Raw genomic sequence first — 20922 nt, 5'->3', positions numbered from 1 at the left:
AAATCAGCAACGAAAGCAATGTGTGCCTCGTGGAGAAAAATAAACTGCTTCTAATCTCTAGAAACGTTAATTTGGAGTCTTTCTCCCGCCATGGGAGGGCTTTGCTCTGGACCACCTCTTCTCTTCCCCTGAAGCCTTGTGAGCTCACAGAACACATATGACCAATGCTCAGCTGGGTGGCGTGTACCATCTGTGGTCTGGGAACAGCTTTTCTCGGTGTCAGATCAAGAGTCAAACCTTTGGGTGCGTGGGTGGCTCAGTTGTTAAGCGTCTGCCTTCCGCTCAGGTCATGATCCCAGGGTCCTGGAATCGAGCCCCGCATCGGGCTCCCTGCTCCGCGGGAAGCCTGCTTCTCCCTCTCCCACTCCCCCTGCTTGTGTTCCCTCTCTCACTGCGTCTCTCTCTGTCAAATAAATAAATAAAATCTTTAAAAAAAATCATTAAAAAAAAAAAAAAGAGTCAAACCTTCATCTTTGGCCTCTTTAGAACGGTGCCATGATTTAACCCACCAATCTATGTAAAATTTAAAAAAAATTCAACCTTTTAGAAGTATATTTTCTTTCCTCTCACAAACATATAAGCTTCTTAAAAGCCATTTGAGATATTTTTATAACTAGGTGACTAGAAAAACACCAAAGACACACTGGGAACCCTTGTTCTCATATTGTGTTTGCAGCAGGGGCAGCCGAAGGAAAATAATTTTTTAAAAAGATTTTATTTATTTATTTGAGAAAGAGCACACATGAGCACAAGTGGGGGAGGCAGAGGGAGAGAGGGGAGAGGGAGAAGCAGGCTCCCCACTGAGCAGGGAGCCCAATGCGGGACTCTATCCCAGGACCCCGGCATCATGACCTGAGCTGAAGGCAGACGCTCAACTGACTGAGCCACCCAGGCGTCCCAGGAATATAATTTTTGATGCACAAATGGACCCAATGCAGAAAATGGGTATAGGGCATCCCTAGTGTACCAAATGGGTTTTTGGTCCAGACACTTGTCAGGGATTCACACCTGAGTATTGGACTTTGCCTTGCCACGTTCTGGTTGGGTGAGCTGGGCCAGTTGCTTATCTTGTCACAGATAAACTGAGGAAATGAACTAGGTCAGTGGTTGTCACGCTATGGCCCATGAGCCAAATCTGGACTGCCACCTGTTTGTATAAATAAAGATTTATTAGAATACAGCTGCATTCATTTGTTTATGTATTCTCTGTGGCTGTTCGGCACTAAAACAGGAAAGTTTAATGGTTGGCACAGAGACCCTATGGCCTGCTGAACGCAAACCCCTTGTTCTCTACACTCTGCTCACAGTCCTTCTGACACAGATGTGTGGGTTTTACCCCCATACCAAACAATGCCCCAGTCCTCTGTGGACCGAAGCTGGATGCCCTACCATTTCACTCTGTTCTGATCCTGACTGTCCAGAGTTAGAGCAGACCCCACAGGTTAAGAACTCAGGCGCACAAGACTGCCCCACTTCAGACAACAGTCACAAGTTTGGGGTACCACCTATGCTAGTGGCTGGCTATCTATCAGAGAATCCTACGACTCCCTCTTCAGGTTTGATAATTTGCTAGAATAGCTCACAGAACTCTAGAAAACACTTGATTTACTAGGCTACTGGTTTATTTAAAAAATGCAAGATACGAATAGACAGATGGAAGAGATGCATAGGGCAAGGTATGAGGAAAAGGGTCCTTTTCCATGTCCTTTCCCAGCACACCACCCTCCAGCACCTCAACATGTTCAGCGACCTGGTTCAGTGAACCCCATAGGTCAGGGAGTCTTATGGAGACTTCATCAGTGGGCATAATCAATAATTAACTCAGTCTCCAGCCCCTCTCCCCTCCCTGGAGGATGGGGGAACGGGGCTGAAAGTTTCAAGTTTCTAATCATGTCTTGCTCTTTCTGGTGACCATTCCGCCATCCTGAAGCTATTCAGAAGCCACCAAGCATTGCCTCATTAGAATAAGCAATGTTCCTATCACCCAGGAAAACCCAAGGAATGTAGGCCTTCTGTATCAGGAACCAGGGTCAAAGAGCAAATATTAGAACAAAAGATGATCCTAGCACCTGTATTGCTTAGACAGTTATAAAAAGATTTAGGAACTCTGGCCAGGAGCTGGAAATGGAGACCAAAATATATATTTCTTATTATATCATAATATCACACCTGCAGAAGTGAAACTGCTTACTATCCAGCCTTTTACAGAGAAAGTCTGCCAACTTCTGAACTAGATCATTTCTAAGATCCTTTTCTAATCCAAAATCTGTAATTGGTTGAAAAATTAGACCCAGTTATTAAAGAATTGCTTCTCTGTAAACACTTTAGAAATGCAATTGAATACGGTATGAGTTGAACTCAGAAAATCTCCCTCTAAAAATAAAACAGAAGTAGGAAAGCAAACACACACACACACACACTATAAAATTCAATGCTCATTCTTTTAGAGATGGATTTAGTAAAAACATATGAGATTATATTGTATTTTAAAGTTTTAAAAGCAATACTTTAATAATACAAGTGTAAATCATTTTGCAATACGTTTGCTTAATTGTCTCTAAAACATAAAAAAATGCTTAAAGGTAAATGAGGCTTGGGAAAAAATAGGTTTTCTTGAAAACTGAGAAATGAAATGATTCAAATGGGATGCATATAACACTAAGAGTCACTCATCCCTAATAAGCTTTTTAGGCACCAGCAAAAGAAGATCCCATTTGGATATAGGTTGAGGTCTATAATAACTTACTAATAGTCAAGGGATTGAAAATTATCTCGTTTTATTTCTAGGCCTTTGTTTGTGGTGGGTGAGAGTCAGTCATCTACCCATAGGGAAGACAGAAGGTTATTGTTGGACTGAAATGCCCAGGAAAACCCATCTGCTCTCTGCAAGTTTTGTTATTTGGGAAAGATCATTAACCTTTGGATATCGTGAAATATCTCAGAGATAATTCTGTCATTGCAACATCCTGTCTGACATACAAATCTCACTCCCCACACCTGAAATCACCCTGGGTGAATGGTTCTCAAGCATGGTCCCCATACCAGAAGCCGCATCATCACCTGGGAACTTAGAAAAGTAAATTATCCGGGACCTGCCCCGGCTCCGATGGAATCAGAAACACTGTTTTCACATGCCTTCAGGGGATTTTGGTCTATCCTCAAATTTGAGAACCACTGATCTAGGACAAATCCTAGCTTCATCCACTAGGATGACTCAGCGACTCGGGTCTTTGCACTTCACCCCTTGTTGCCTGCAGACAGACTCCAACCAATATTCAAGTGGAACTTCAAATCCAGACTGTGCTGTCCCTTTCCCCAAGTTGTCAATCCTTCAGGGACTACTCAAGACTTCTTACTGACCCTTTAGCATGGCATCTTCCTGCACTGCTAAGTAATATCTCATTCCCAGCTGGAGAACATCTGTTTATTTCTAATTCTGTATCACAGCCCCTCCTGTAACTCGATTCTATTGCAAGTGACCTATCTAATCTTGGGGTGCTTTGAGTTACAAACACCATAGATTGGCTCATGAATTAGTCATGATTTTTGACAGAGTCCTTGAAATTTCTAGGGTTAAGCATCACAGTGAAAATTCAACATGACAGAAGTCTGGTTGATGGCTTTGAAGTCAATTAGACATGAGTTTGAGTCCTAGCTCCATCACTGACCACCTATATGTCTTTGAGCAAATTACTAAACATTCTCTAAGCCTCAGTTTACTGTAAAGTAGGAAAAAATAGTATTTACCTTATAGTGTTGCTGCTATGAATACATGAAAAAATGTATGTATTTTGTAGAAGTTCTGACCTATAATAAACACTACATAAAAATATAATATAATATAATATAATATAATATAATATAATATAATATAGAATCTACTTTTATGGTCTGTCAGTCATATGCCTCTTATTTATGGATAATCTTGAGCCCCTTCATCAGAGCACAGGGAAATCTCTTATATTTTCCACTTATATAAATTTTAAAAAGACCACCTTAAAAATGTAACTTTAAACAAGATGCTGAGGTTTTAATTTGGTTGAACATATTCTAATCCCATGCTATATATTCGATTCTATTTCTTCTTAGGTATCGGTTACCTATTTTGTTGATAAATGACAAAGATATTGTCAACACAAATTAAGCAGAAAGTAAAGGCATTCTGTGTTGAGCTACAGCGGGAAACCTAGATTTTACAAGAGGCTTTAGGGCAGTTATGTTAAATCTGGATGGTTAAAATCGCTCCTGGGAGAAACCATTCCACTCCCGATGAGTCAGTGAACACTTCAGAAACATTGAGAACTGTCTGCTATGCTTGGAGAAGCCTTAGGAAAGATTAACTTACATTACATGGTCTAAAGCCTGCTCCTAGCCAGTAATTTCCTCACCTCAGTCCATCTTTATAGGTTTGTTGTGATAACACTTTAGCCATAAATTTATAGCTGGAAAATCTACAGGGTCACTTTTAACGTAACGTACCCTGATACAACCAGTATATAATTCAGCATATTTAACATAATGGCTGTGTCCAGAAGGACACTTCATTGCCCTTGTTTATTCCCTGGCTACACAAACTGAGGTAACTCACTTCAATTCACAAGCCCTCAATTTTTCAGATGTGAAATAAAGGATGCATGATTGATTATGCCAAAATTCCACCCAACATTAATATTCCGTGGATCGCTAAATCTGATGCTAGAGTCCGCAGAATTCGGTTTTTACAGAAGCTGTTGTAAGAAAAGTGAATGGATTTTTTTAAAAAGGCATGTTCTCTAGGAATGAGAAATTCAACTTAGGGAAATTTCTCATAAGGAAATAATCTGTGCATGCCACTATAACTTATCTGTGAAGATATTTAACTACATGGATATAAATAAATGTAACCACAATATTTATTATAATAATTAAAAATTAGGTAAAGTTTTACTGACAGCCAATAAAAATTAAATTATAGTTCATTCATTTATAGAATATCACACTGTCATTTAAAACTGTCATAAAAGAACAGTTAACCGGGCGCCTGGGTGGCTCAGTTGGTTAAGCATCTGCTTTTGGCTCAGGTCATGGTCCCAGGGTCCTGGGATCAAGCCCCGCGTCGGGCTCCTTACTCAGTGGGGAGTCTGCTTAACCCTCTCCCTCTGTCCCTCCCCCTGTTCTTGCTTTTTCTCTCTCTCTCAAATAAACAAATAAAATCTTTAAAAAATAAAATAAATTATTTAAAAAAAAGAATAGTTAACCTAGGGAAATGGTCACAGGTGAAAAAAGCAGGTAACCAGTCATTAAATATATACTTTTTAATAAAAAATTTTTTTAAAAGGTATATTTATAAAAATCTATAATATTATATAAAAATCTATTGTACTTGTTTATTTACATATAAATAAACACTAATACTATCCAATTCAAATAAGCCAAATAAGTAATGCCATTATGGGGAGATTACCTGCGATTTTTATTTTCATATTGAACTTACACTGGATTTTCTGGATTTTTTATAATGAGCTAGTATTATTTTGGGAACTCAGAAAAAAATTTTTTTTGGTGGTGGAAATGGACACATTTTTCTTTTTGATTTCTTTTTTTTTTTTAAGATTTTATTTATTTATTTGACAGAGAGAGAGAGAGATCACAAGTAGGCAGACAGGCAGGCAGAGGGAGAGGGAGAAGCAGACTCCCTGCTGGGATCATGACCTGAGCCCAAGGCAGCCCCTTAACCGACTGAGCCATCCAGGTACCCCTTCTTTTTTATTTCTTTTTTTTTTCATTAATTTATTTTTTTTTAAGATTTTATTTATTTATTTGACAGAGAGAGACACAGCAAGAGAGGAACACAAGCAGGGGGAGTGGGAGAGGGAGAAGCAGTCTTCCCGCCAAGCAGGAGCCCGATGCGGGGCTTGATCCCAGGACCCTGGGATCATGACCTGAGCTGAAGGCAGACGCTTAACGACTGAGCCACCCAGGCGCCCCTTCTTTTTGATTTCTGAAAGGCATCTCGAAAGTATCTTCTCTGCCCATCTCAGGTTCTCCTTTACTTCATGACAGGTATTTCCAGGATTCATATTTTCAATTAGGATGTCCAGGAGAATATCAGAGAAACATTCTCATCAGCCTTTTCTCCTCTGGGACAGCCCCAGCTGAGATTTCTGCATGGAGGCCTGCCCACACTTTGCCCATACCTGCTGGGCCCTGTCTTATGTTGGTCCCTCCACCAAGAATCCTTGCTTCCACTGGATCTTTGAAATTTTGATCCTTTCCCAAGACTGGCTCAAGTGCTTCTTCCTCCAACATGTCTTTGGGTCTTGGCATTTCTGATCTCTCTCTCTCTCTTTATTTGTGTCTTTCTTCTTCCCTCTCCCTCCCTCCCTTTTTTCTTCCCTCCCTCCACCCCCAAAGTCATGTAGCCATGGTTTCTCCTATGGCATTTACATTTTGTGCTCTGTATTGATAAAGAGAGAGCTTGCAGGATTAAAGGGCAGTAAGGAGCGTGAGGAACTAGTGGATGAATATTCCATCTGTACAGGGCAGTGGTTTCTCACTCCAGCCAATTTCTCCCGAATGGGAATACGGATTGAATGTTGCCAGCCTTTCCAATATGCCAAGAAAAGCAAGAAATCCCTATTTTGTAAAATGTAAAAATTCTAGTTTTAAAATATGAGCTCATTAAAAAAAAACAAAAATAAAAACAAACAAATGAAAACACTCTGCAAAGAAAGAAAAATATATCAGCAAGCTGAATCTAGGCAGCAAGCCCAAGTTTGCAATCTCTCCTTAGGTGGACATTTTTACATCTCTGTATCCCCTTATCACCCAGCACAGAGCTTTGCTCTTACTGATTCGCACTTAGTAGACACTCAGCTGTGTCAGCTATTTACTGGATGGGCCAATGATAATAGGATCTGCATCAAAGATCCACCGTCCACCCTTGACTGTTTAAAATTTGTTCTGACGCTGGGATACTTTCTGCAGAGCCTTCCAAAAGTAACATGGAAGAAAATTCTCTGTGACCTAAAACAGGAACTTGTCTTTTTTTCCCCTGTACTTTGTACTAACCCAAGAGCACTGTCAGCACCCAATAAATAATAAATGACAGTCATTTAATTATAGCTATTATGCATCCAGGTCATGTTTTATTGACTTCATATTTGAAGCAAAATTTTCTAGCACTTAGGAAGAGAGCAGTAAGGGATAAAAGGCAAGCATAAGCCAGGCAAGGGCCTCAGAAAGAAATGGCAATTTTTCTGTCTGCCTCAGAAGAGCTGAATCAGACAAGGAAAATAGAAATGAAACCCAGCCAGCTGAATACCTCATAGCAGGGAATGGGAAAGCAGTGCAAGAGCATCCTGGATCCATAGCATTACCTCACTGGTGCTCACCAAAGAGCATTATCTAACCACTTTTGGCTCGTCCCACGGGCACTTTCAGTGAGGATGACAGAGATGACCTAATCAAAGGTACGATCTCCAAGTCAGATAGCCAGGCTGAGGATCCAGCCTGGGGTCTTGAAGACTGTTCTGAGCACAGGACTTGTCCAGAGACTAGAGGGCATGGGGCTGGGGAGAGGTCGGCAATAAAGGATACCATTTCCTTAGAGAGGAGAGAAACGTCATTGGCTTGAGATTACTAAACCAGGACGGACTCCGTGGGCACATCCCCGGAAGCAGGCAGAATTCCGTCAATAAGATGGCGTTGCCTGGATGGTGCTAGAATGTAGAGGTTTAACACAGAAACAGACAGTCAACACATAATGCCCACCATGTGACAAGTATAGGGGTCAAGGCTTTTATTTTCATAGGGCTTTCATTCTAACAGAGGGAGATAGATTATAAGCATGTTTTTAAAAGGAAATGTCAGCTAGTTATACATCCTATGAAGAAAATCAAGCAGGGTGTTGAAGGAGAGATTCTGGTAGGCTATATTAGGTGGGAAGGTCAGAGAAGAACTCGAAGATGGTGACATATTAGCAGAGTCCTTAATGACAAAGAAGGCATCAGCCATGCCAAATTCTAGGAATCTGTACCCCTACAGGGAAAAACAGCTAGAGCCAATGCAAGGGTCATCTTGTGTTTGAGCATAAGAAAGAATTCCACCACTTATGGATTTTACAAAGCAAGAACAAAAGTGGTAGAAGATGAGCTCAGAAAGAAAGAAAGAGAAAAAAAAACCCAGATCCTATAAGATATCGAAGGCCTTAGAAAGAGATTTGGAATTCATTCTAAGTACTTATTAACCACTGGAGGATTTTAAGCACATGATTACAGTCAACCCAGTACTACAACCCAACTATAGTCATAGTTCCTAAGATGACTGTTACAGTTGCAAAAGAGGGACCTGGCAATGTGGAAGACCACAGAGTGGTGTGTGCTCTGTTGCCTCCCTTAAACTTTGGGGGCTTGCGGGGGGGAACCGGGGGTTGCATGCAGAGGGTGAACTGGGAATGGAGTCAACATCAGCGGGGCTCAGAGAAACCTGGGTTCTTGCTGTGGTGCTGGAAGGATGTCAACTTGCCAGAGTTCAGGTCCATGACTTGCCAGACACCTATCAGCACCCTGGGCTTGCCTCGAAACTTCCACAGCTCCCTGCTGTGTCTCTGCTGAGCTCTTATTAGCCTGGGAGCTTTATGAAACGAGCACCATATTTACTGGATCTACTTATCATCCATTGCACTGCACAGTAACTGTCCAGGAGTCTGTTTAGTAGAATTCAAGGGAATTAATAGAATGTGCAGTTGATACTACCCATCTTGTCCAGCTTCTGGAAATGTCAGCAAGCTTCATGACTATGGGTCCCAGACTGAGTTCACCATATTCATGGACAGGTTGAGGTCCACTGCTTTAACCATCCTGTGCTCACTTTACTAGAATATCATAAACCATGACACTCAAGTCTTACACCCTTCTGAATTAAAACTGTACTCACTGGTCTTCACTTATTAACATCTAACAGGTGGTCCTACTCCTAAATTCTTCTTCTGGCATAGTGTGTGCAAGTGATAAACCACAAAGGAATAATCTGACAAGAGGAAAGATGAGCATCATACTTACATATCCATATTCCAAATCCCAGCACCAGCAATAATTGCAAAACCTCACAAAACATGCCCGGAGAAAGTCTCCAATGAGGATTGTGACATAAGTGGTCAGAACATCAGAAACGGTCAGCCGCACAAATTCCTGTCGAGATATTATCCAGATTAAAAATGAGCATCTCTCCCTTCAAATGGCCCTAGTGTTGGCATCAAGTTTGTTATGCTTCTGCAGAGTATTAGCTTAGAAACTGCCATTAATAGTGAAAAAATAGTGAGGCATATCTAGCAAGTGAAAAATGTTTCACCCTTATTTTATTAGTCAAAGTAATTATCTCCACTTCCAAAACCACTGTATCAAAAATCTTCTTACCGAGAAACTTTTATAGGCATAACACAAGAAACAAAACCAGGGATATATTGACCACACATATGTTTAAAACTTTAATCTGGCAAACAGCAATGTTGATGAAGTTAAAAGATGAACTTTGAAAAGTACTGGCAGCATCCGTGATACAGGATTAGTTTTTCTAACACATTAGAAATGTTTATAAATCAGCCTCACAATAGATGGGCAATCCAATAAGGAAAGAAGCTGGCAAATGGCCAAATAAGAAATTCACAGAAGGAAATATGCAGTCAATTAAAATGTTGAAAAACATTGGAACCCCACACACAAAAGTGCAAATTAAAACAAAGAGTTGTTGCCTCACAGAAAGATAAATCTTTAAAAATCCAGGCTTCTCCTTATTGGTGAGTGTGGTGAAGTAAACACTACCATAAACTGATGGGGGAATGTTGATCCCCAACAACACTTGGTGGGAAATTTGTGGAAATCCATCACATTTTAAAGTGAGTAGAATAGGATCAAGGAAATCCACTTGTAGAAAGGTGTCCCACAAAAGTATGAACACAAGTGCACAGATCTATACATGTGATTATTAAAGTAGGACTTCTTCCAGATAAAGATTGGAAACAATTCAAATATGCTCAGGAGATTAATGAAATAGAACAGTGTGTCCACACAATGGAGTATCATGAGCTCTTGAAAGAAAAAGAGTGCAGTTGTGGTTATAGATGCACAACTATGTGAACATACACTAGAGACCATTGAATTGTATATTGTAAAGTGTGGTGGATGAATCATACCTCAGTAAACTTTAAAAAGTTTACAAAATAGGATATGTGGTATGAACTCATTTGTTAACAAAAATTTACAAAATAGGATATGTGGTATGAACTCATTTGTTAACAAAAATTCCTATGTATATATGCCTATATGTATATGTATAGGCATAGAAAGTTCTGGAAAACCAGAAACTGGTTACCTCAGTGGTGTGGACTTAAATTTATGTGCAAAAGGGTGTGTGCTGTGGATTAGAGGGAAAGTTCACTATTTCCTCGTGGAACCCCTTTGACAATAATTGATAAATATTAGAATAGACACATAATTATAAATGTTTGTTGTGATAGTTCTCCTCTGCTCTTCCTTTTCTTTTCCTTCTCAATAATTTATGTCCTAAGACTGAAGACACTGGATATCTCATAATACATATTTTGCCAGAAATACTAGTGTTCTTCTATAATTTCTGAAGTCTTTCGGTTTCTATTTCCAGCTACATATATAATCTCCCCTCTAAAATAACTAGTGAGAAAGAATTTTCTCATGGGGCAAAGGGCCATTTGACTAGCTGTCTTTAGATTAGTTTCCAGCCTCGTACTTCGGAGCAATGCTTCCTGAATGCCAGATCATCGTCTACCACCTCCATGATTCTTGATACGTCCAAGTACCATATGAAATATAATTTATCTCAGATTTCTTTTAACATTAACATACTTTATTCTTAAAAAATAACCACGACTATTATAAATATAATCTGCTATAAATAGTAGTTAACTAAAATATACACGTGACTCAAGCAAAAATTATTATAGTAAAACCTTAAAAATACAAATTTAAAAACTTAGCATTAGTTTTCACCAACCAACTGTAGTGCCTATGAAAAGGGCTTGTAGGCTGGCAGTGTATTTTGGGAAATGGTGTCAAAGAACAGGAGTGGAGGTTGGGAAGAATGAAACAGAAGGAAGGAAAGCTTTTGCCCAAGAGCATGCTAAAATCTGTCACTACTGAGGCAAGTGAGTCTTATCTTTCTGGGGACCCCACCTGGAAGCCTAGAAGCTGTATAGAATAAGTCTCAGAATTGTCCATGCCAGTGACAGAAGAGGGACATACTGATCCACCAACAACCACTCCCATTAGTCAAGGATGTCCCCATACGGTATTAACACCCCACTTGATGACAGCAGAGAAACTTGGAAGGTAAAGAGAATATGCATACAGCTGTTGAGATGCTATCAGGTTAACAGCTGCATGCAGAACAGCTGGAGTAAAAGGTGGGCCAAGAGAGTAAGAGGTTCCTGCATAATCTGAAAGTTTCTATATAATCTGGCTCCTGTCTAGCTCCCCATATTCTTCTGGTATTGTTCATCCCTCTTCTTCACTCCAGCCCCACCGGCTTTCATTCAGACCCTCAATCTCCATACTTCCTCAGGCCACAGGGCCTTTGCATGGGTCTTCACTCCACTCAATCATTGTTACTTCACCTCTTGACTCAGTTTATACCAACGAATACACACCACTACAGCATCACTGGTTTAGGAAAGTTTCACTCACCTCACTGACAAGGGCAAGCTTCCCCATAAAAAATTCTCAGATTCCATGTATTTCATTCTTGTAGTGCTTGGCTATCATTGTAAATTTGCAAATTTTGCATAAGGACTTAATTAATGGCTTTGTTCCCCCCCCCCCCAAGAAATTGTAGTTTTCACAAGAGCAAGGAACTAGCCCACCTTTGAGCCCATTGGACCTCTAGTATCCAACATGATGCCTGCCATTCAGCTTGCACTCAATAAATATGGAATGAATGGTTGAATGATAGTAAATTCCTGCAGTTATTTCTGGCCATAACTTTTCTCTTCCTGTTCTTATTCTCTTTTTCATTGCCCAGGCAACCTGAGTTCAGATTCTAATGACTAGTATCAATTAGAGGGAGGCGATGAGGAATATTTTTTGGCATCCACTACCTTGTCAGAAGGTAAGGTTTTAAAGTCCCCCTCATCTTCCTAAACATTCTCATCCCAGTGGTTGAAATCCTATTTTTTTCCTAAGCAGTGGTCTGTCATATAAAATACCAGAAGAGGATTGAAGCATTATACGGAAACATAAGAAGATTTATTCACAAACCATAGGAAGAACACAATGCTTCATAAGAAAGAGAATCCCCCAACAGTGGCCCAGCCCACCTCAGGGGCACCAATCCCAGTTCCTAGCATGCTAGTCAGGATGGGAGCACAATCTCCACACAGGCCCCCTGTTGAGCACCACGCCCCACACCTCACAACTTTCCACTCATGACAGTTAGTTATTAAATGCCTGGGCAGCTTTGATCAGTAAACATAAAAGTCATTAGCAGGTAACAGGAACACGACAGTCAAGGGGCATCACAAAGGACCACAGACTCTAGATGTCCCATGACAGGAGTTTAGAGAGTATGTGTTGATGCTGATTATATTTCTAGGGACAATTCAGCACTATGGACAAGGATGCATGGGTTAACTTTGGGCTCCTGTCATTGACTTCCTTTAAGAGCTTGAGAAAATTTTTGTAGCTTTTCAGGTCACAGCCTCCTCATCTATAAAATAGAGATAGTTGTATAACTTATCTCAAAGGGTAATTTAAAAATTCAAGGAAACAGTACTGGGCACATTATAGGCAGTCAATAAATGCTAGCCACTGTTGTTCTGTTCAGTTGGCTGCTTTCCCCTTCCCCAAAATGCAGACCTCAGTATATAGCTTTAAATAGCAATCTCCCAAGGGTGGCTTTGCTGCCTAAGCAGCTACATCTTGAGATTCCCTGGAGGGATAAAGGAGCCACCAAATTATCCTTTATTCAGATCAAAGAGAGGTTTGAGTCTTATATCATCCTTGAGGAAACAAAGCAGAGGGAGGACAAGAGGAAACTTCAGGAATGTTCTTATGGAACAATGAATGAGTGTTTGGGGTGTGTCCCCAAGATGACATGCAAATCAGATGCCTTTACTGTTTCTCCCGGAGTCACTTTTTTTTAAAAGACTTTATTTATTTTATTTTAGAGAGAGAGAGAGCACGTGTGCATGAGCAGGGGAAGGGCCAAGGGTGAGAGAGAGAGAATCTCAAGCAGACTCGGTCCTGAGTGCAGAGCCTGACTCAGGGCTGGATCTCACCACCAAGAGATCACGACCTGAGCTGAAATCAAGAGTCGGATCCTTAACTGACTGAGCCACCCAGGCGCCCCTGGAGTCATTTATTTTTTAAATGGTTAAACAAAGTGTTTCTGGGTGCATGGATATAGATATTGATCTCTTAAAGACAAGACTTTCCAGTACTCAGGGTTTTTATGTCCCCTGTGTTCTCTTTGTTCCCATGGACTCTACCTCCCTCATCTACATTCTGTTAGAACCACAACCTCTGGGTCAGCTCCTGCAGACTTTCCCACAAGCGCTGAATGCCCCCTTAGGGAAAGGAAAGTGAAAGAGAAGGGGGCAGTAAGGAGAGATGATGAAGCAAGGAAAAGCACCAAAGATGGGATTTTTTTTTTTTTTTAAGGACAAGACAAGCAGCAAGGTCTCAAGAAGAATTAAATAAGTGATTTTTCCTTTATTTTAAGCCAGTATGTGTGGGACCAACACAGAAGCTTCTGCATATTCGGAGACATAAGTATCCTCCTCGATTGCACTGGCGTTCCTATCTAATTAATCACTTTCTCTTCCCCAGAAGTGAGCAGCCTCAATCTCAGCCTTGACAGTCCATTCCGTCAAGACTGTTAAAGGGTAGGTGTCGTACCCCACCTGCCAGTCTGCATTCTAGGACATACAGAAGAGAACACCTCAAACTTTCTGAGCTTGTGAAAAAAAATCTTTTTCTCCCCAATTTTTCATTTCTTTCCACTTTAGCTGAAGACTCAAGGAGCAGCCTAGATGTGGTAAGACTTGTATGAAGCACGGTGACCAGACTTCACTTCAAGGAAGGACCCTTGAAACCCAGAAACCAATGGACTCCTGTCCATTCACTTCCTGTACCTGCTGTCACAAATTACCACAAACTTCGGGGCTTATAACAACACGAATTTATTTTCTTACAGTTCTGGAGGTCAGAAGTCTAAAATCAAGGTGTAGGCATCAGAGAGGAATCTGGGTCCCCACCTCGTTCAGCATCTAGAGGCTGCCGGCGCTCCTGGGCTCATAGCCCCTCTTTGTCCATCTATAAAGCACATGTCTCCAAACCGGTTCCACTGTCACGTCTGGTTTTTCTGACTTTGACTCTTTTGTCCCTACTTGTGATTTCATTAGATCCATCCACATAATCCAGGATAATTTTCCTTCACTTAATCCCATCAGCAAAGTCCATGTTACCATGTAAGGTAACAAAGTCAGAGGGATTCCAGAGATTAGGCATGGACATCTTTGAAGGGCCATTACCCCATCTACCATACTTCTCTCCTAAGTAAAGGCAGACTTCATTTATTTTCATTTCATTTATTATTTCATATATAATATGTTCTATAAACATATATGGAATGTGCTTGTCTGAAAATTGAGTATTTAATAATACATAACTAGAAAGGGAGATGCTTATCTGGCCCCTGAAAGCATAAAAATAAAGTAAAACAAAATCCTTAATCATACCATACTTTTTGGACATGTGTCTAGCATCACATACGTTGTTCTTATTTTTTTCCCACAATTAAAATCACAGTTGATTGGCTTAAGTCTGATGAGCATCTAATTGAGTATGAGGGCATCTATTGATACCCACATTTTTACATTGCATCAGTTTTATAAGACTAACACTAACTTTCAATTTTTCCTTTTAGATTATAAAAAATAAGTACACAGCAAAAAATTATTCAAATAATTCCATAAGACCACATTACTGCTGAGACTGAATGTTGTCCAATAGGCAGGCAGATGCATGATGACATATTTAAAAGTATCTGGTTCTCATCGATGAACCCAAGTCCAAAATTGGTTTATGAAATGCACAGTAGCAATGTCAGTTTTAATGAGATCAAATTAAAGGCTTTTCAAAATAAAAATTGGATCTGTATAGAAGTAAGAGATGTGAAATAGTTTATTGTTGTTTTTCCTTATTTGGTTTCCTTTATTGGACAGAAAGCCATATGAAACATTCTCTCTTTTCTCTGGTAAAATACTAGTAGTCTTGGACTGGGTCCATTTACATAATCATCATGAAAACAACTAACCTAAAATAGTATTTCCTTTAACACCTAAGGGACAATTATTTGACAAAAATGGACATTGCTGAAATTAGTATTAGTGTGTGCTCCCCAAAGAATCTATTTTTTAATGGAAAACTGGTAGTAATAGGTAGAGTTCCATTTAAATATTCACTGGAGCCTGTATCTAAATCTAGGTGCTTTATTATAACACAAATAGAAGATGAACCTCTCTTCACATCATTTAAAAATATCCTTTCTTTATATGCAACTGTAAAAAAAGGTGTAAAAGTAGTACTTACCTCAATAAATGGAGTGAGGACTGCATGAGAGACTATATATGAAATTCATAGCCAGCACCATAGTAAGCCTTCAATAAATCTTTGGTATTTTTTATGAAGCAATAAAAAAAAATAGGCCACACTTATGAAAGACATAATTGATTCTGCTCTTTTTTAATCCATTTATTGTCATACGCTTCTGTTGGTGACATTACCTGCCCCACCATTGTTTCCCAGCAGGGTCCTCGAGGTACATCTGCAGGGTGCACAAAAAAAGGTGGTTCAGTGCTATTTCCCGTGAGTGATGCATTGTAGGCCTTGATCATGTTGGCTTCCCAGAGGGTAATATTGGCCTTTACCAGCTTCTCCTCTTCAATCTAGGATGCAAAGTGATGGAAGCAAAGATGGAGACAGCACAGATTTCAGAGGCATTTCCAGCAATCTGGAGACTGGGAATGTACCACACTGATGCCAAGAACAATCCAGATACAAGACTTACCTTGTTGTTAATCTCATCCATCAAGGCAAGAATAAATACATACAAGTTGCCTAAAAGTAGAGCAAAAATGCGTCCCAGTAGCCATTTCAGAGCAATGAGGGGATGGTAGTCTTCCAATTCAGCAAATAAGTCAAACAGTGTTGGACAGAACATCCCCAGAAGGGACATGACCATGTTCATCTATAGGGAGACACAAGGAATTAACTAAGTTAATGGTATTTAAAAAATAATTGCTTTCTTCCAGGATTTTGCAAGATTTCAGCGAGATTTCCTTCATCTTTTATAAGACTAAAGAAGATAATCTTATGCACTTTTAAAATTTGATCTTAATAAGACAACAAAGAAAATATTCAACTCCCTACCTACAGGTGTGCTTGGGTATGAGCTTATGTAGGTGCCAGTAATAATAGTCTGTCTCCTAGTATAATGAGGGAAGTAATTTACATCACTCTCTATCCAAAGAACACATATTGTTCTACGTGGGAACTGATTCTGATATGGTGATACACTTTGCAACAAGATTTCCAAAGGAAAGGGAAAATGATCTGCTTGAGGAATGAGGTCCAAACTGGAAATACTAATTTGACAATTACCAGCATATGGGCTAGTTCAATCAGTTGGAATAAATGAGTCCTTGAGATGGGCTCAGGACTAAATACTGAATTCTGGGGGATACAGCCTATTAGGGGCAAAAAAAAAAAGGAATGGGTTTATCAAAGAAAACAGGACATTCAGAGAAACAAAAGGGAGAACACAGGCATGATGTTATCAAAGCCAAGGTAGGAAAGTTCCAGGAAAGAAGAACTGGTTTATAATGCCACTGGGGGGGTGGTGGGGAGGGAGGGAAAGAGAGAATATGAAAAGTAGCAAATGTATGGTCCATATTTCCTGTCTGGCACCTTTATAATTATAATATTAGGCTAAATTAAATCGGGGAAAAGAATCCAGTGCATGTACTACTTTTGTGATGGGGAAAAAGCCTCCTTAAATGAAAAAAGATTTTGGGTGGCCCTGGCAAGGGCCTTTCCTAAATACCTGGTTCAAACTGTCACCACTAAACATTTCCTATTGCCATTTCTTGATTCCATGTTTTGAATGATTATAACTACCAGACTGTATTGAGAAAATAATTGTCAGTATGGTTTTTCCCATTTTTATTAAGAACATTATATGAGCATAACCAAGAGGAGATAAAAATCAGCATGGCATAATATAAAATCAGCACGATATAATTTCAGCCTAAGGTAAAAACTTGGCAGATCCTGTGCAATCTTTTATAAGGTAAATTTCAATTCTGTTTCATCAAATGTATGAAGTTATTCATGAATCCCTATTACTACCTTTGTTGGCCCTTAGGACTCAGGATCCCCTAAAATGGTGTTAAACAGACCTTACATAGAGTGACTCTTCTACCTAATGAAAATCAACTCCCCACCCTTTACTCTGGTTCATTTATACAAAAATATGATCAATATGAACCATGGACAAAAGTGGCATGGTAATTTTGACTACTATAGCAATTATCACAACTATAAGGAGAAACTTTGGCAAAAGATTTGATAAATGCTTTGAGGTTCTCCTCTGCTTTAAATAAATAAAATCCCTCTACCTAATGACTTTTTATAGGTTTCTATGAAATGTCTGTGCTGTTATAGCCTCTTAAATGTATGGTCTCCCATTTCCAGTATTACCACTTCTGAAATACCTGGAATGTTTTCGTTTGGAGCCTTTTGTTGTAAACAGGTTATATTTTGTCCAAGATATTTCTAGAAAATTCTACGCTTATATGAACTTTCTGAATCTCTTTGGTCTACGAGGCTCTGCACAAGTTTCATTGTGGTCAGTCTACACTTCCCACAGCCTCAATCTCTACATACCTTGAAAATGGCCAAGTTTAAAATGAGGCCACATTGTATGCCAGGACATTTTATGAAAGGGAACAGGCCCTAGCGACAACACATAATGATTGCCTTACTCTAAATATCTGAATTTCCTTATTCTCAATATCTGACCTCCTTCCTCTGACCTGCTCAGTGGGCACATATCTGGAAGACATATCACAATCCGATTTAATTCCAGGCAAAGAGCTGGCCTTCCTCATTTGACTCTCTCTTGGAGGGGGAGGAAATAAGGCAAGGGGAGGAGAAGATGGAAAGTGTGCAGTGAGGCTGCTAGGGAGAGACAGAGAGAATCCCAGACTTGCCAACAGTGGAGGAGGTAATCTGAATGTTTCTGATGAGATAAACATAGGAACCAAGGACTCTAACATTGCTGCTTCAAAGAATTCAGGCAACAACTGGATCTTTCAGTGACAGACATAGAATCTACAGAGAAAGAAACATAGAGTCATGGAAGGAGGGCGGGCCTTGAAATCAAGATTCCCAGGTTTTAACTCACTCTTCACGATTCTGTGACCTGAACACACCACCCCCTCTCCTGACACTCATTAACCGCATCTGTTAAATATACTGGTTGGAATATATGTGTTCCAATATCTTTCAACTCCAGCTTTACCATAAAGGCACAAAATGAAAAACAGACAGGCAGTAGAAAGATCTGGAAATAAGACTGGAAGAGAGTGGAAAATGTGTGACAGGGCAGCATGGGGGAAGATAGGTAAAACATGGCCTTATTTAACATTGCATCATAGAAGCATAACCCACACAATTTCAAATGTCAGGTTCTAAGCACACAGAAAGCATGCAGAGACGAACTTCATTCTTTTCCCACCACCCAAGGGTGTCAGGATCTTGCTGTGCAAATTCCTGGGATCGCTTCACAGCCCAGAAGATGAGGTATCCACTCCCGCCAAGTGTTAGAAACACGAAGAAGTTAGCAAGAAACCTCAGGAATCGGATCAAGTGGACGTTTTCTTCTACTTGGGCTGCTCTTTCCTCTATGATTGCTTCCTGTACTCAAGCAAAATAGAAAAAAAAAAAAAAGTGTATCTGAGCTACAAAAACTAGCACAGACTCAGAAAATATTCTTGCAAACATCCAATGAGGAATGAAAATGCATACTCTATCTGGGATTCTGCAAACCAGGTGGATATCAGCAGCAACTGAGAACGAGTGAAGGAAGGGAGAATTCTTACAAACTCTGATGGATCTAATACTAGGACAATCTTCTTTCTAAATTCTCTTCTGATAAAGTCTTTTTTTTTTTTTTTTTTGAAGCTACAAAATAATACCTAAGAGTCATTTTGAATATTGAGCTAGCTTATTCCTGTAAATAATTAGTCAGCATTGTTCTATTATTTAGACTATCCAATTCTGATTATAATGGTCTCCTGTTTCAAACCAATGGCGGTATTTTTATTACCAAATTTAGAGAAGAAATTGTGCTGTCGTGGGTCATCAGATATTTTCCAATCACAATCAGAACCCTGCCCGGATCCTGGTAGGCAGAAATGATGAGTTAATCTTTCTTCTGTCAGGATACTTCGCTAGCTAAACCGTATGGAATGGCTCTGATTTTAGTCTTAGAAATCCAAAGGCACAGGTCTTGAAGTTGATGTGTTTACCTTAAAGTTCATGGTGATAGAATTGAATTTGTTGTCTGCTGTTTCCGGATTGCCAATCAGGTAGTCCCAGCTTGTGAATACCTTCCAGCTGAAGTTGAATGTATTGTCATCACCACCCCCATCATCCCCGATATTTTTGGTCATCCTGTAAAAACGCGGAGTTTAATCCAGCCCCTCCGGAAACACAAAGAAAGGGAGAGGGTAGGGAGTAGCAAAATAGTACAATTATAGGTAGCCTGGAGAAGCAATATCCTGAAAGCATGTATTTTCAAACAAAGCTTGTTCTTATGACCAGAAAATAGAAGTTTATCTTTAAATTTTGGTTTTGCTTTAATTTTTTAAACTGTTCATTTTCCAGGCCTTTCAAGATTAAAAGACTATGACGCATTGATGATTTTAATAATTAAACTGGTCCTATAAAAATACATATTTTTAATTTATTTTCCTAAACTTTTCTTAGCATCATATACTTGTTTATTAACCTTTTGCAGGATAAGGCTCTCTTTAAAACTCTGATGAAAACAAATGGGTCCCTCCCCAGGAAAAAAAATATGTGTACACTCTTAAACTGTTCTAGGCAGCTTTAGCTTATTTCCAGATCCCCCTGCAGCTAGGAATGAACTAACCCAGGGCAGGTCAGGAAATCCTGCATAGATCCAACTCCCCCCTCAAGAATCTCTTCCCAAAGAACAGACTGCATGCATGAAATTTCTCCATACTCTGTAACTCTCGAACAAAAAGCAAAATTTTTATACAACCTTCATGCCAATGGGTTACATATATTCTAATCTATATATTTTAATATATATAAATCACTGATTCGAATATATATGTGTGTGTGTATATATATGTATATATGTGTATATATGTATATGTATATATATGTATATGTGTATATGTGTATATATATGTATATATATACATATATATACACACATACTTTTTTTTGCTTGGAGAGCTTAAAATGCATTTACTTAAAGTTTATTTCAATGGTTTGAGATCTATATTCCACTCACTCCACTTCCTTTCTTTTCCCCTTATCACTATAAAAAGCAAAATTAAATTTCATATGATACATATTATAAAATGATCCCATAAGGTTTTGGTTTTTTGAATATTATAGTGATACGGAACCAAAAAGGAAAGAAGCACCATGCCATAAAGCTGAGATTATAAATTGGCAGGCATCCCTGACGTGGCCTACATCCCCTACTATTAGCTCCACTCCTTATAGAGGTTTATATATTTTAAATGGGTTAATGGGTTACAAAAAATCACCAAAAATAATTATCCCTTATTTCAGTCTATCATTTTACCCTTTG

At 39.4% G+C, this 20922-nt stretch overlaps 1 protein-coding gene across 1 annotated transcript in view; it reads right to left on the bottom strand.

Moving 5' to 3' along the window:
• Window positions 1-20922, bottom strand: part of TMC1 (transmembrane channel like 1) — a 172811-nt gene that overhangs the window by 68633 nt on the left and 83256 nt on the right. Inside the window, exons 10-14 of the mRNA XM_032427487.1 lie at window positions 19601-19745; window positions 18792-18986; window positions 16078-16257; window positions 15794-15955; window positions 9042-9170 (exon numbers count right to left, since the gene is read on the bottom strand). Of these exons, the coding sequence (XP_032283378.1) occupies window positions 9042-9170; window positions 15794-15955; window positions 16078-16257; window positions 18792-18986; window positions 19601-19745 (811 nt within the window). The remainder of the gene's footprint in view (window positions 1-9041; window positions 9171-15793; window positions 15956-16077; window positions 16258-18791; window positions 18987-19600; window positions 19746-20922) is intronic.

Source organism: Phoca vitulina, unplaced genomic scaffold, assembly GCF_004348235.1.
Source record: "Phoca vitulina isolate PV1807 unplaced genomic scaffold, GSC_HSeal_1.0 scaffold37, whole genome shotgun sequence".
Classification (NCBI taxonomy): domain Eukaryota; kingdom Metazoa; phylum Chordata; class Mammalia; order Carnivora; family Phocidae; genus Phoca; species Phoca vitulina.
This window is presented reverse-complemented; position numbering and strand designations above follow the sequence as displayed.